At 38.6% G+C, this 16,750-nt stretch overlaps 1 protein-coding gene across 4 annotated transcripts in view; it reads right to left on the bottom strand.

Moving 5' to 3' along the window:
- Window positions 1-6,424: 6,424 nt before the first annotated feature.
- The window catches only part of kraken (serine hydrolase like 2 kraken), a 67,119-nt gene continuing 56,793 nt past the window's right edge, over window positions 6,425-16,750 (bottom strand). For 2 of the 4 annotated variants that reach the window (XM_067766981.1, XM_067766979.1), the window contains 2 exons: window positions 10,893-10,967; window positions 6,425-7,844 (listed from right to left, as the gene is read on the bottom strand). In XM_067766981.1, coding sequence (XP_067623082.1) covers window positions 6,997-7,844; window positions 10,893-10,967 — 923 coding nt within the window. In that variant the 3' untranslated portion in view covers window positions 6,425-6,996. The remainder of the gene's footprint in view (window positions 7,845-10,892; window positions 10,968-16,750) is intronic. The other 2 variants (XM_067766982.1, XM_067766983.1) reach the window with 2 other exon arrangements.

Consider the following 16,750-nt stretch of genomic DNA (forward strand, 5'->3'; position numbering starts at 1 on the left):
TTTTTTAGTTTCAGTCGAAACACAGGTTACTAAGATAATCATATCGAGCCATGTGCGCAAAAAAGACGTAAGTGCCATGTTTTTCGATTTTTAGGTTTTTACGGAAATCGTTACTTTATCATCAAATGTATCATTTCTCAAAGTTTCATAGCTGTGACATGTACCGTTATAAATTTAGAGCAAAAGCAATTTTGGCGTAAGTGCATGTGCTTTGTTTGTTTACATTTTTCTTGGGCACGAAGTGGCTGATGCGTCTTTTTTGCTTTTTTGAAATAAATGAGTACAAGCGATTAAACACCAATACATTTGCTCTTAGTGCATGTAACGTTACTTTATATACAAATATACTGTACCAAAGTGTTACTAAGTGCTAAAATATTTTATTATCATGTGTTTGTACTTTTTGCGTTAAATTTTTGATATCCATTTATAAAACATTTTCATTAAAAATTTGTAGTTCGAATAAAATACTTTTGTAAAGAAAAATGAGCTTATATAAAATAAACATTTTAAAATAAATACGATCTATAGTGCGGTTTTCTTAAAATTAATTCTTCGTAACCCAAAGTAAGTTGCTATTTTTTTATATTTTAACGATTATTAGATGGGATTAATTTTCTTTTCAGAGTTCAAGTAAAATGGGAGCTATCGTTCCTTATAGTGATAGCGAAACCGAATTATCGTATGTGCAACTCGTTTCAGTAGACAATATGGAAGACGAGACGTGCATTGGAAAACGGGGTTACAAAAAGATTAAACCATTACCCAAAAGACTGCGCGTCTGATGTCAAAAAGCCCGACACAAGTGTTCTTCCTAATCCATGTTTACAGAAAAATTGTCCCAACTCGTGTGGTGAAAAGTTCGTGGAATCAGATCGAATAGCGATAAACGAACACTTTTGGGGCATTGGTAATAAAATAAGACAAACGGACTGTTGCTTTCGTACATGACGGGTAAATACGTAAAAAGGCGAGGTGAGGAGGTAGTCACAAAAAGCAGGTCAGCTATAGTTATACAATTGATTTCAATAATATTTGTCAAAAAGTATGCCAACAATTTTTGCTAAGTACCCGCCATATTGCTTGAAAACCTATAGAGCTAGCTTTAAGAAATTCAAGCCTCATAACAAAACATGTGATGACAACGTAGCACTTGTTGTCTCTATTATTGTGCATTTGCCAGCAGTTCCTTCGCATTATTGGCGCAACAAAAGCAACAAGCTGTATCTTTCACAAGAATTCCACAATAGGGTGGCCACAAGAAATCAATTTTATATTTTCCGCTGGGGCACCCCCATAAAATATGCCAATAGATTAGAAAATGATACATACAAAGTTTCAGGCCAGGTGAAACCATTTATGCCAGGATCTTGACTCGTACACTATTCGATAGGTAATTTTATTTGTATTGATTTTGATCTGAATAATATTTTTATAAAACGGTTATTTTTAGCAGTATTTAGCATTTATCAGATCACGTCATAGTGGATATCCCTAATTTTAGTTTCCATGCAAACGTCTATGGACATTACAATATTCAATGGTATATGAGTCAAGTTCCTGGCATAAATGGTTTCACTTTTACTGACGAAACACTAAAATTTTTTCTGAAAAATCGCTGTTTTTCTTAACTTTGGCCTCAATGAGGCACCTGTTAACATTAGCGGATTGGCCTGAAACTTTTCAATAATCATTTTCTGATCTCTTAGCATATTTTAGAAGGGTGTCCCGAAAGATAGAACAAAAATTAAAATTCACCATATACCTACACAATATAAAAGGAGTATATCGATGTTATATTGAGCATCTTAAAGGTATCCACAAAGAGTGCGCTAAAGTGTTCTTGTATGTTTTCGAAAACATTTTCAAAACTCGTTTTCATATCGGTTTTCATTTGCCTAAAAAAGACACTTACTTGTGAAAACTATAACAGCTTGGATAGTGAAGCGCGACATGTTTTAGAGCCAACAGAAACATATCGGTCACACATTAGAGACAAAAATAAACGCAAAGAAGTTTTTTTGGAGGACCAGAAACGAAGTAATGCAAGTTCGAGCTTTCTATGTGCAAGCTTCGACCTGCAAAAGGTTTCAAACACGCCACATGGGAAAAGTGTAACTTTATTTTATTCGCGACAATATGCTTATTATAATGAAAGTATTTATGAGAATGGAACCCGAAATGGTTACTGCTCTTTGAGGGGAGAAGCTGATGGCAACTAGGATGTAATACGGATACTTTGATGATTCTGAAATTAAAAAGTATGATATGGACTCGGTTGCAATCTAGGCAGAACACGGATATAATATAAATGGACCACTTGCTCTGTACAAAAATAAGTCGAAAATATCAATAAAGAAGTACATGGATTTAAAAAAAACTTTGCGAAAAAAATACAATACCTAAAAAATGTCACAGCGAATTTTTATCTTTGCAGTACGATGAGCGCGTAAAAGATTGTCTTGCTGACAAAAATAGCATTTTAAAATTAGTTTCTAATATTAACCCTTATTTATGTAATATAATTATTTTATTTCATTGAAAAAAATTAAATAAAAATTGAAGCATAATTCGATACAAGAAGAATGAAAAATTTGAATGTATTTTGGAGGGCAGAAAATACGTATGCGCCAAAAACTAGCGATATGTTATAATATAATAATAGAATTTATCTTATAGAGTGAGTTAAATAAAGGCTGTGTACCAAATTATATGTCAAATGTTAAACTGGCCGCAAAGAAAATTAAAAAACACATCCTCCTCTAAAATTTTGATTTTGGCTCTTACCGTCTTTTTTGCGCACAGGGCTCGCTATAAATAGATTTCAAAATAAATTAACAATAATCGAATCGGAATTCGAAGTATCAAAAAACATCACAAATGGACAATTAAAAGCCACCTTCTATGAAAATATAACTTATCTAATCAGCAGAGGTTATAAGACCTTAGCTACAGATGCATCAATTAGCAACAACAATGTAGGATGTGCCGTTTATGAAGATGAGCGAAACTTTGCCTACTTCTACAACATTAATGATAGTCTAACATACACAACTGAGGAACTAGTCGCAATATTACATGCTATTGAAGTAGCCAACAAAAAGAAATGGAATCTTCGCAGAGCCTGACTGCAATCAAATTATTGAAACACAAGGAAACTCAAAAGCACATAACAGCAAAAATCCAAACAACATCGCAAATTCACAGATTGAAAAAATAATTATTACCTGGGTACCTAGCCATGTTGGAAACAATTTGAACGAAAGAGCAGATGTTACCGAAAAAATAGCCACGAAATTTGGAACAAACTTAACGATACAACACCAAATAAATCCCTAATCAAGATTGAAAAAGAACTATGGTCCAAAGCAAAAAAATTTTAATTTGTTTTAGATTTCTTAGGGTTAGGGAGTTTAGAATATACCAGCGGCAGGTATTCCTGTCGTAAAAAAACGCTTAATAAAAAAAACCAAGAATAACAGATATCTGAAAACAGAAAAGACAAAGTCTAAACGTTTTGTACAAACACAAAAATATGTCATATTGTGACGAATATTCACTAAATAAATACACAACAACAAAAACCTTAAAAGCAAGCTATAGAAACACATTAATCATCATGTACACACATACATACAAGCAGTAGAGAGATACTCACAAACGCATGCCATCATCAGCCGAAGTAGTACTCACATATATACACTCATATGCCTATGCGAGAGACTATAAGCTACAAATACACACGCATATAGCTGGTAACCAAGCAGAACATTCTAGAGAGAGAAACGTTTAGACAAGGCAACAGAGAGTTGAAAAGCAGAGCAAGCTGGGTAGTCAGTAATCAGTTTGATTTAAGCACGCTATCAGTTGCGAAGTGAAGTTTAATTGTGAAGTACTCTTAAAGTAGTCTAATAAAAACCATTTTATAATACAGACTATTGGAGTGTTTTATTCAAGAATTTAGCGATACGAACGTAAGCAGAAGGTAACAATAAGCGGAATTTCTTGAGCCTTATTATATACAGCTTATTTTATGTGACCAAAATGCTTATGGAATCTGGCCTTATTTCGATGAGGAATATTAGTTGTATGGCGTATTCCTTATTGAGCCTTAGAAGACACCAAAAATCAGGCTTCGGAAGGCGTTATAATAAGATAATACATTTGAGTACAATAGCCTCATCATAAGGTTTATGAACAAAGCAGGATAAAGAATAAGGAATAGTATTTTAACCTATTTAAAATTCCTATTACATATATAAAATCAGGCTTGCATAGGACTTATAATGTGACACCATCTGACTTTAAATTCCTTTATTTATCTTTAAAATCACATATTTAAAACTTTATTTAAGTAAAGAAACAGTAATATATGATTGAGAATTCTTCCTGCGTTAAAATTACGAGACAAGTAACATTAAAAGTAATTTTTTAAATGAGGTCGAACTTGAAAGTGTCGAAATACGTGATTAAAAAGATAAATAAAGAATCTAAAGTCAAATGGTGTCTTATTAAAAGTCCTATGCAAGCCCCATTATATATTTGCAATAACTCTTATAATAAGATTATAATGCGGCGTACTATTTCTTATTCTACCTGATTCATAAACAATATAATCTATTTTTTTATCGTGCCTTATTATATATGGTCCATAAGCCTTATATTACTGTTGTTATATTCTACCTAATGGCTTATAATAACTCCTCATGTAGGGGGATAATCAATCTAGGGCGTTGGTAAAAGTGTTGGGCGCGTAAAATTTCTAAAAATGTGGGGCGTAGCATAACCTGATTAAGGTCCAGTTGGTCTTACTTATGACTATCAATAGAAATTTGACGCGTCCAATGCTTTTATTTAATTGTCTGATCAACGCCCTAAATTGCTAAGGAGTGTGATCACTAGTAACTAGAACTAGCTTTTGATATTATTATTACTTAATGTAAGTATTATTTTCAATAAAACCGTTTAACTTAAAATTTTTTTGTAATTAAATTATTTTCAAGTTTTTAGTCTTTATTAATTGCCTATTATTTCTCATTCTATTAGTTCATTTAGTGACTCATTATTACACGGACTCTTTCCTGACAATTTGTTACAATAATCCTTCCAAAGACTTTACTCGACTCTGCGCCACGTATGCCTGTCCCTCCTCGAACTCCAAAATATTTTGATGTCGCTTCTACAGGACTATATGTAATATTTCTTCCCAATATGAGCCAAATCGGACCAAAAATACGATTTTTTTGAATATCTCGATCCTTGCGCACCTAGTGGCGATTTTTTCATAGTTCTTCTATTCTTGTATGTATTATGTGACCAGATATGAGCCAAATCGGACCACAAATACGATTTCTTGAAATATTTCGATCTATGCGCCACCTATCGGATTTTTTCTCATTATTGCATTGCCATCGGGTTCTGAACTATATTCCAAGTTTCAAGCTTGTAGCTTATCGAGAAGTTACTTAAATTTCAATTACAAAATTCGTGCCGCCCAACCGCCTGTCAAGTCAACCTAAATAAAACCGTTTAAAAATAAAGAATATTATAAGGAATACGTCATACAACTAACATTCCTTATAGAACTAAGACCTGATGTAAGCCATATGAAATAAGCCTTATATAAGGTTCCAATTGTTTAGAGGGAGCCGGCATTTTACCAGGATTACAAAAATATTCTTGCCTTATTGGTGCCTTCCTGTGGAAGCAACCAAAGCTAGTTGAACTTGTACTGAAAAACCTGGCCTAAGTCAAGTCAGTGACCACTTGCAGTAAGGTAAGTTAAAATTTGTCAAAAATGTATGCTAGTTCGGAATAAATAAGTGAACTTGTCACTCTGCAGAGGCCTTAAGTTATTTGTTCGAAGATTTTCGACCTTAAAAAGTAGTAATTGGAATTTAGATTTGTTCTACTTTGGATGCAGTGATTTGTTAATGTTAATATGTGCACTTTGAGTTGAGTTTTCGAACATTTTCGAACTTATAAACTTTAATTCGAATTAAGTTGTTCAACTCTGAATAAATGGATACATTAATTAATGTGTTAACAACCCGCAAGAAATCCACTTTAACTTGGATTTCCGAAAATTTTCGATTACAACAAGGTTTAATTCGAATTTGAGTCTGAGATTTTTCGAACGGGTTTATAAAGTAGGTGTATGATTGCAATGTGCGAAAAGAACTGTGATACATGAGATAACATTTTTTTGACGATATCGAAAATATTATGCAAAATCGATGAATAATAGTTCGTGAACTTGTTTAATGATAAGATCGTTTGCCCATTTGTGATGTAAAAAAATTGTACTAAGGAAATGGCTATTTGTCCGTAAAAAAAAGTATATTATGTTCCAGTATGAAGTCAAATGAAGAAAACTAGCAAAAAAGATATAAAAAAATGAAAATTTGTATACTGAATACCTAATATTAAATCAACATAATTTTTCTCTAATTCAGTTTCAGAATATTTTTAAAAATACAAAAAAGCAAATAAAATGGTTTGCATTGAAAAGAATGAGTTTCCTATTGTGATCATATTCAGATGCCTTGCTCCGTTATTTGTAAAGCAACTTTCGAATACTGAAATGTTTTCGGATTCACATCAACTGGATTTTACCTTAGTCATCTTAACAAACCCATGTGCATTTTCTACTTTCGAAATTGCGAGACAATATGTAACCTGTGTAGGTACCTCAAAAATTTGTTTCGCACATGGATTTACATAAAGCCTATTCCGATTGAATATTTAAGTATTTTCGAACTCAATATCAATGAAGTCATTCTTTTTAAATTTAATTTAAATTCTAGATACATCTTAACTCTCTTATCACTGTCGAAGTAGAACACCTTTTGCTTATAAATTTTTGACCGTTTTATCTAAATATATTTAGCAATGTAATAAATGATAATAAAATATAATAAAATGTATAAGTAGCTTACAGCCTCTACTACGTACGTACACATGTATATTCATGCCTATAAAAAATTCCTGATTCATTTATGATTTTAATAAAAAATCACTTATTATAGGAGCCACTCGTTCCGGTGTTACCAAATGCAAATGATGAGTACCAGTTACTTTTTCGAATATCACAAATTCTGCATTCTGTTTTAAAACTTCAATTATTTCCTCGTAAATACTTGGATTATGAAAAGACATACCAGGCTGAGCGCGAATATTAAGTACTTTACAGCGTATACGTTTAGCATACGCCATAACTTGTTCCTTAGTGAACATACCAAGTAAGCTCACTTTCAAACGTATATCACGTGCAAAGTTAAAACCATCTCTTTGTATTTCCTCTGGTACAGGCGCCATGCCACGTCTCATAAGCACCTTTACAGATTCCTTATCCACTGAACCATCATATGCATCTATAACTAATTTAATCATTTCTTCATAATCATAACATGGCATCTTGCTCAATGGTAATGTTTCATAATCTAAAAATTTATCTAATGCCCAGCCTGTCTTCTCTGCTGTCGTATCAACATTACGCACCGTTGGTCCGGCTATATCAATATTGATTAGTTTACTAACCTCATCTGGATAGCAAGCGGAATACATGAAAGTTAATGCGCCACCCAAGGAATGTCCCATGAGAATTGGTTTTTCCCAACCATAACGGCGTACCAGGCGTCGTATAAGGCAAATACCATCCCAAAAGATAAAATATTGCATACCCTTTGGGTAGTGGGTGGACTTGCCATGACCGGGTAAATCAATGCAGAATATCGGAATGTGAGCAGGTAAAAGCGGACATAGGCGATCAAAAGTGCCGGCGTTATCTTGCCAACCGTGAAGAGCGATTACTGGTTGGCGATTTTGTGGACCCCACCATTTGCCTGTTGTAAGAGAAAAATAAAAACAAAATTAATATACGGCATCGAAGGATTGAATGAAGTATCCGAGTGATGTGGCTTTTAAAATAATATTTAGATTTTGACGATGTCACCATCGGTATAAGAAATGTTAGAGGAATTTTATCAGTTAATGAAGAACGTTTAAGGCCGGGTTTTCAATGCGAGCTCCAGCTACAGTTTAAATTGACTAGTGTAAACAAATCAACTGTAAACTGATCTATTGTAAATCGATCTAGAGCTCTTGGCAAAGAAAAATAAGCAAGCTTTGAAATATTTGATATAATTTTTTCAGTTTCGAATTAATTGTAAAACTTGATGAACGAATTTTAAATTAAAACCAATTAGTTTTATAATTTTACTAGAGTTTGAGACTGCCTATTTGGCTGCATGAACTGAGGATTGCGCTAAAGTTGTACCTGCATTGTCACAGTGGCAGCCGGTGCCACGCCCATTTCCACAATTTTTTAAGGTAGGCATCTTACGTCATAGCTCAAGTTTACTTGCAAAATTTTATCGATCTATGAGTATTCGATAATGATATATGCTCTTTCTATTTTTGTGGGCATGGCTATCGGCCAAGGTGTTCAAGGTTGTAATATCTTGTGTACTTAACACAACTAGGCATAAAGGAAGCCATCCACAAGGCCAAGCCCTCTAAATCAATAAGCCAGACCTTGGCGCTGAGGGAATAAAATACCTACCAATTATCTCAATGGTCGGTTCAATTTAGGAACGAAATCCCGAAGTCTAGGAAAATTTAACAGGGCGTTCCATATCCGCCCTTCTGTTTAATTTCTACATATCAAAACTCCCTTCCCCAGCAGAAGGAGTTACAATCATTTCCTATGCTGACGACTGCACGATTATGACTACAGGACAATTGATGAATTAGTTTCTAAAATAAACAGCTTTCTCACCGATCTTTCTAGTTCCTTCACCTCGCGCAACCTGGCATTATCATCGAAAAAATCCACGGCCACTCTGTTTACGGCGTGGAAGGAACAGATGACACAATTATTGGACTTCACGACGATAGTGTCACGCTACCGACTGTCAGTCACCCAAAGATCTTAGGGGTCACGTTCGATAATACTCTGACCTTCAAGGCGCATGCCACCGAAATTGTATCTAAAGTACAAAGCCGCAACAAAATCCTCACGTCGCTTGCGGGCAGCACCTAACCACTACAAAGCCATTGGCCGGCCGCTCATGAGCTACGCGTCACCAGTTTGGTTGTTGTTGTTGTAGCGATAAGGTTAATCCCCGAAGGTTTTGGGGAGTGTTATCGATGCTATGGTCCTTTGCCGGATACAGATCCGGTACGCTCCGGTAACACAGCAAAATTAAGGTGCTAGCACCATCTCGGGAACGATTTATATGGCCACATTAAACCTCCCTCCCCACCCCCAAGTTCCATGAGGAGCTTGGGGTCGCCAGAGCCTCGGCTGTTAATGAAAAAGGATTCGCCACGGATAGGTGAGGTTGACAATTGGGTTTGGAGAAGCTATGTATTGCGCTGGCAACCTGAAAGGGCTGCGCTATACAAACCCCTCGAATCCGGTATTTTAGTCGCCTCTTACGACAGGCATAACTACCGCGGGTATATTCTAACCCCCTAACCCGCTGGGGGACCCAATTTGGTCGACTGGTCTTCTTAAAAACACATACTGGAAAAGGCAGCTGGCCTGTCAAAATACTGCAATCAGAACTGCCACAGCATGTCTCCTTATGACCCCCGAACACCACCTTCATAGCGAGGCCAAAGAGCTCAACATTAAAGAATGCAACGAAATGCTGAACAGGCAGTTTTTGCTAAACTGTCACAAACTAGGACATACTAGCAAACAACTGCTTGATCTAGCCCCGCCTCCACGAGGTTTGACGAGATCCGGCACTTGCCAACAAAGCCGTTTGATCCATACAAGCATAAGCAGGCCCTAAGCCAAATCCACATCGAATCGGTAAACGCTTTTGCCAGGACGCGCCTGGTGAACCCTGTTATTAATATACAATATCCAACCTTGCAGAAGAAGAAAGCGCACTGCCAAGGGAAACACGAGACATCCTGGCCCAACTTCGTTCTGGATACTGTAACAGGTTAAACTCTTACTTGTACAGAATCAACCCCGACATACGTAATGTATGTCCTGCATGCGATGTGTCCCCACATGGCACTAAACACCTTTTCAATTGCAAAAAAAAAAACAAGTACAATGGAGTGTTGACGGGTTGAGTTCATGACTCGACTCCCCGAATCTGGTACACTCTCATGATTAGGCTCCATCTTCCCTCCCTGGCATCTGTTTCTGTCATCATTATTCATACCGAACACAAGTAGAATAACAATGGACGAAATCCTTGACAAGTTCATACTTAAATTGACTTAATTTGAAAATATCTAGAAGCGCCATACGAAAAGATTATAGCATTTTCAAAATTATATACATATAATTTGTTTGTAAGGAATTTTAAAAGTGCTAATCTCGTAAGGTTGTTGTTCTAACCGGAAATACACTCCCCGAATTGAGGATGTGGGCAGTACTCTTTCGAATATGAATCCGGCACGCACCTCGGAAAGAAAAATGACTATCGGTAGAATATTCATAGCTTCCAAAGGTCCGATTTCTATGGCTCCTTTTAGGACTGCGCGGTGATTTTTGGCTAAACAGTTTTTATAGGGGAAATAAACTGGAGATGTTTGGCAACTACTTCCAAGGGACGTCCAGTTTTTAAAGAACCTATTTCGAGTCTTTTTATTTTTGTTCGGGAAAATCATGTTAGACAGTTGTAGGATTGCTTGTTTGTCAAGTTGTTTAGCGAGCAGACACTTTTTGAAAGTTTTAGGTAGTGGTGCCCGCTTGTTATTTCGGTGGATAACGATCCGTTGAGCTCGGATAGTGACACTTTCGGGGTTAGATATGAGTTTCGCAACATTATTCCAGGTTTGCTAAAATGTTTTACTCAACAGTTATTGCCTTTATTGGTTGAGAAATTTGTATGTACAAATAATTATTTTATATATAAACTTACCAGCTACAATACCCCAAGGTACCTCTAAAGAGATTTCTTTCCAGGAATCTTCTCCTCTGCAGACACCATTATTAACTGAAAGAAAAATGATTGCAAATTTTTAGAGATAATTATTAATTCATTTTCTTATTTCCTATCCGTTTTTCTCGCCTCATTTCTATCTTCTCTAAGGATAGAACCTAATAATTAATTCTGCGTATCTAGGCTAGGTTAGGTTAGGTTGAACTGGCCGGTCCATTAGGACTTTACGTAGACTGAATGAGACCGTAGTGCTAACAGAAGTTTGTTTTAACGACCAAACTGAAAAACCCTATCAAAAATCAGGACCTATGTTATAAAATAACTCTGTCCTCTTGGGAAATACTAGAAGCTTTCTAGGACTTAAGCCACTTTCTGCTTCTAGATCGGCCAGCTGTATAACTCCTAATAGCTGGAGTCTTAGCCTGGCGAGCGCAGGGCACGAGCACAAAACGTACTCGATCGTTTCATCCGATAACCCACACTTCCTATATCTGCTATCATTGACCAAGCCTATTTAAAGGCATGTGACGCCAGAAGACAGTGTCCAGTCAGAATACCCGTCATGAGTCTACAGTCCTCTCTTTTTAATAATAAAAGCAACAATGTTAGTCTAAGGTTGTAAGACCTACACATAATCTTCGACACTTTACAGCCCCGCGATTGAACCCACGCCTTCTCCGCTTGGTCGATCATGTGCACCTCTCGCCTTCGCTCAATCTCGTCCAGTCTAATTGGGACGTTTACGCAGCAAGATTCAAGGGATGCGCCCCTTTTAGCTAGTTCATCTGCTTTTTCATTCACATCTATTCCCATATGCCCTGGGACCCAATATAGATGTACGCTTCTCCCTATCCCGATTCTCTCCAGAGACTGCTTACACTCTAACACGTATTTATTTTATGCCTTAATTGCATATCAATATAAAAGCTAACACGGTTGCAGTTTAAGCTATTCTCTTCCAGTGTTTCTACTGCTTTGGTTACGGCTAATATTTCCAATTTAAAAACGCTACAGTAATCTGGCAGCTTGTAGGATCTGTTTATTTCTGGATCAGTACAGTATATCGCAGACCCTACTCCTTCCACTACTTTGGAACCATTTGTGTACGCATGTATCGCCTCGTCCGCCATTGGAGCACCCTTGCGCCAACCATGCACCTCTATTATGGCCTTAAGATCTCCGTCGAAGCGCAGATAGCGAATCAGGTAGTCTGTTCGTCCTGTGATTGATTACGCTATACTACTATGGCCGTATGGTTGGTGCTCAAGCAGCCCCGAGGCACTAAGCCTGGTTGCAGTTGTTAACGCTATGTTTTTTGCTACCAGCTCTACACGTGGAATGTGCAGAATGGCATGCAGTGCATCCGTTTTTTCAGGGCTCCCATAATGCTAAGCATAGATAGTGTGCATATCCCCTCTAATTTTTTGAGGTAAGTAGGTTGTTTTTGTGTGGCTTTCCACCAAACAAGAACTCCATAGTATAGAATAAGGTTTACAATCGCTGTAAAAACCCAATGAGAAAGAGATGGCGATAGGCCCCACGTACACCCCAGCATTCTTTTACATGCATAGGTGCCGTAGAGGCCTTCTTCACCCTCTCCTCCACGTTGAGCTTCCATGACAGCTTACTGTCTAGGATGATTCCTTGATATTCTGTGCAAGGTTTCTCCTGTAAGGTCACCCCTCCTAACTTAGGCCTGGTCCAATTTGGGACCTTGTGCTTCTTTGTAAACAAGACCATATCCGTCTTCTCCGCGTTGGCTGTCAACCCGACATTGGATAACCCGGTATGAATATCCCGAAGCACCCCATCCATCAAAGAGCTAATCGTTGGAAGGCAGTATTCCAATTAGGACAATTGCAGGTCATCTGCGTACCAGTCGTAAGTTTTACGCGTCCCTCATCGCCTGAGCATCGAGGGTCCACCATTGGGCTGTTTGTCCCATTTGGTTGTTGGTCCTCTTCTAACACTTTCGTGGTGGCGTTGGCTACCTCCATTTATCCTTTTTCTCTTAGGCGTTTGAGGTCCATTTCGACTTCGCACACTTCTGTGTTACGATTGTTATCCTCGGGACTTCTTTTCCTGAATCGCATGTAAATTTTGCCTTAACCCCAGGACATTTTTCCAAGCTGCGTGTACAAGATATCCTCCGCCTGCTTATTTATCTGGAAGATGTAGAACTGACCTTACTCCCTAGGCCGAGATACAGTAAGCACCTTCCAATCCTGTGTCGGTATGTTGGGATTCTGATTCTGCAGAAGTCGCAGTGTATCCTCCGACTTCATTTCGCATGGTATACATACCTTAACTTTTGGTACTGTCGGGATTTGCGCTTTATCCACCACCTCAAACCACGCGTTCGTGGCTTGCCTTTGGAGGTTTGGAACCACTTCCTCCAACCGCCCCAAAGCTAGCAATGTTGTCCCACGCTATCATCTTCACACTATTTTTGATGTCTCTCTCTGACTCGCAGCTTTCGAGGTAGTTGCTACCTACCTATTGGGGTCCATCTGTCTTGCAGCTTTAGGCCTACTTGTCTTTTCTATGTGACTGTCCTGCCTTGCGGCTCTGGGACTGGGTCCTTCCTGCCTCCTGAAAGCAGGCTTGCCGCCTTCCTCCGACCGTTGCCTCTTCATTCTGCCATTTGACGTTTCTTCCTCCTCGAACCGGTTGTAGTACCGAGGGCTTCTCGGATCAAACCTTTTGTACTGCATTCGACCTACTTCTACCACCTCATGAGCTCATCTCAAGCGCTCGATCTCCACTTCTGTTGGGTCGACCACTGCTCCCAGGCGTTGGACAATTCTTACTGCTGCACGGTACTGCGAGAGAGCTCTCTTACTTCCTCTACTCCGCACCCTTCTCCACTCTACTACTCCGTTTTCATTTGTATGCTTTTCCAAAACGGACTTCATTGAATAAGCACTACTCTCGCTCCCCGAGTCCGACACATCGCTTAATGCGTTTTTGTCGTCCTAGGCTTGCGAATCAGTCCTCCTCTTATCATCGTCCTTATTATATCTAGGCTAAGCTCTATAAATATATATTGTAACCAAAATGTCTTAGTTTACAAATTATCTATTGTTTATAAATTACGTTTGGCGGCCATCGTGGTGTGATGGCAGCGTGCTCCGCACCGTATGCCCTGGGTTCCCACCCCGGGAAAAGCAACATCAAAATTTTAGAAATAAGGTTTTTCAATTAGAAGAAAATTTTTCGGGCGGGGCGGGGTCGCCCCTCGGCAATGTTGGGCAAGCGCTCCGGGTGTATTTCTGCCATGAAAAGCTCTCAGTGAAAACTCATCTGCCATGCAGATGCCGTGAAGCTCGGCCTTAGATCTATTCGAAGGTTATCACGCCTTACATTATTATTTTTTTTTTTTATTAATTACGTTATTGAAATGTTATTGAATTTTTGCTTTTGTTCTCTTATGCAGTTCTGGCTAGCACTATAAAATAATTTTATCAAATTGCTGTACTAGGAAAAAATTTAATAAATACAAATTCAAATTGATATTGTGGCGAATTTTAGCATCACCAAGCTGTTAGTAAATAAAGGCACAACAACAATAAAGCAAGCTGCCACTCTTGTGTACGTAGACAAATCAATCATCATTTACACATATACATACAAGGCAACGAAGAGATACAAACACATGTAATCATCAGCCGAAGTGTTACTCACACATACACACGCATATATGTATGTAGCTCAATTACCAAGCAGGAGATACAGCAGTTCTAGAAGGCGAAACGTCTAGACTTTAGTACAAATATGCGAATGAAGCAACGGAGAGTATAAAAGCAGCGCAAGCTGAGAAGTCAGTAATCAGTTTGATTTAAACACGCTATCAGTTGCGAAGTAATCAGTTTGATTTAAACACGCTATCAGTTGCGAAGTGAAATATAATTGTACTAATCTCAAAGTAGTCTAATAAAATATTGGAGTGATTCAACAGTTTAGCGATTCGAACGTTAGCAGAAGGTTTCAAATAAGCGGAATTTCCCAAAATTCGTTACAATATAAATGGTAAACTGTTGAATGCGCTGTATTTCATTTCAGATGGAGAAAGCTTTTTATAATAAAAAGCTATGTGATCCGATTTGCCGTTGTTGTTGTTGTTGTAGCAGTGCTTCGCCCCACCTAATAGCTGCACAAATTGTCATCAATATCTCGGCAGTGTTTGGCAAGCGCTCCGGGTGTATTTCTGCCATGAAAAGCTCTCAGTGAAAACTCATCTGCCTTGCAGATGCCGTTCGGAGTCGGCATAAAACATGTAGGTCCCGTCCGGCCAAGTTGTAGGGAAAATCAAGAGGAGCACGACGCAAATTGGAAGAGAAGCTCGGCCTTAGATCTCTTCGGAGGTTATCGCGCCTTATATTTATTTATTTTTTTTTTATTATCTTCTAAAGTGAGTCCAAGGAAACTTGCTGTTTCAACAGGGGTGGACCATAATGAAAGAGGTGTTAGAGGCGTTGGTTTCACATTTCAATTAAAGAGATGATTGTATAGATGGTTGGTATGTCGGGGTTGATTCTGGATATGTAAGAGTTTAACCTGTTACAGTATCCAGAACGAAGCTGAGCCGGAGTGACTCGCGTTTCCCTGGGGAGTATGCGTTCCTCTTCCGTAAGTTTTGGGTACTGTTCTTTGAGTACTGGATTCACCGCGCAATTCCTGGCATAAAGGTCTGACGCCTGTTTGTGGAGTTCACCAAGGACCTGCTTGTGTTTTTTTGCTTCATACGGCTGAGTTCTCAGGTGCCGTATTTTCTCAAAATGCTTACGGAAATGACTCCTTAAGTCCCTAGGCGGTGTTGGCTCATCAATAAGATGTCTGTTGGGATGCCCAGGTTTCTGGGTATTCAACAGGAAATGTTTGGTTAGCATCTCATTTCTCTCCTTGATGGGGAGTATTCTCGCCTCATTATGTAGATGGTGTTCTGGGGACATAAGAAGACAGCCCGTGGCGGTTCTGAGAGCAGTATTTTGGCAGGCCTGTAGCTTCTTCCAGTGGGTAATTTTAAGCTTGGCGACCATATAGGGGACGCGTAGCACGCAATTGGCTGGCCAATTGCTTTGTATGTGGTAATGAGCGTTTCTTTGTCTTTTCCCCAAGTACTGCCAGCAAGGGATTTGAGGATTTTATTACGGCTCTGGATTTTCGGTACAATTGCGGCTGCGTGCTCACCAAAATGTAGATCCTGATCAAACGTCACATCCAAGATTTTAGGGTGTATAACAGTTGGTAGCGTAGTGCCATCGACGTGGATGTTCAGAATGGTCGACATTCGGGACGTCCATGTTGTAAATAAGGTCGCGGTGGATTTAGTCGGTGATAATACCAGGTTTCGCGAGGCGGAAAAACTGGAGAGAACAGGGAGCTAGCGTTTTATTCTGTTGCAAAGCTCATCGATCTTCGGGCCTGGGCCTGTGGCCATTATTGTGCAGTCATCGGCGTAGGAAACGATAGTAACTCCTCCTGGTGGCGAAGGTAGCTTAGATATGTAGAAATTAAACAAAAGTGGGGATAGGACACCACCCTGTGGCACCCCCTGTTTAATTCTTCTTGGTTTTCATTTCTGAATTGCACCGATGCCTGCCGACCACCCAGATAATTTGCGGTCCACCTTTTAAGACATGGGGGAAGGGTAGACCCTTCCAGGTCTTGCAGTAACGTGCCATGCTTGACCGTATCAAAAGCTTTTGATAGGTCTAGCGCAATGAGCACTGTTCTATGGTGGGGGTTTTGATTTAAACCGCAGTTTATCTGGGTGCTGATGGCATTTAGCGCGGTGGTGGTGCTATGGAGTTTTCTGAAGAAATGCTGATGACAGG

Source organism: Eurosta solidaginis, chromosome 2 (genome assembly GCF_040869045.1).
Source record: "Eurosta solidaginis isolate ZX-2024a chromosome 2, ASM4086904v1, whole genome shotgun sequence".
In the NCBI taxonomy this organism is placed as follows: Eukaryota; Metazoa; Arthropoda; class Insecta; order Diptera; family Tephritidae; genus Eurosta; species Eurosta solidaginis.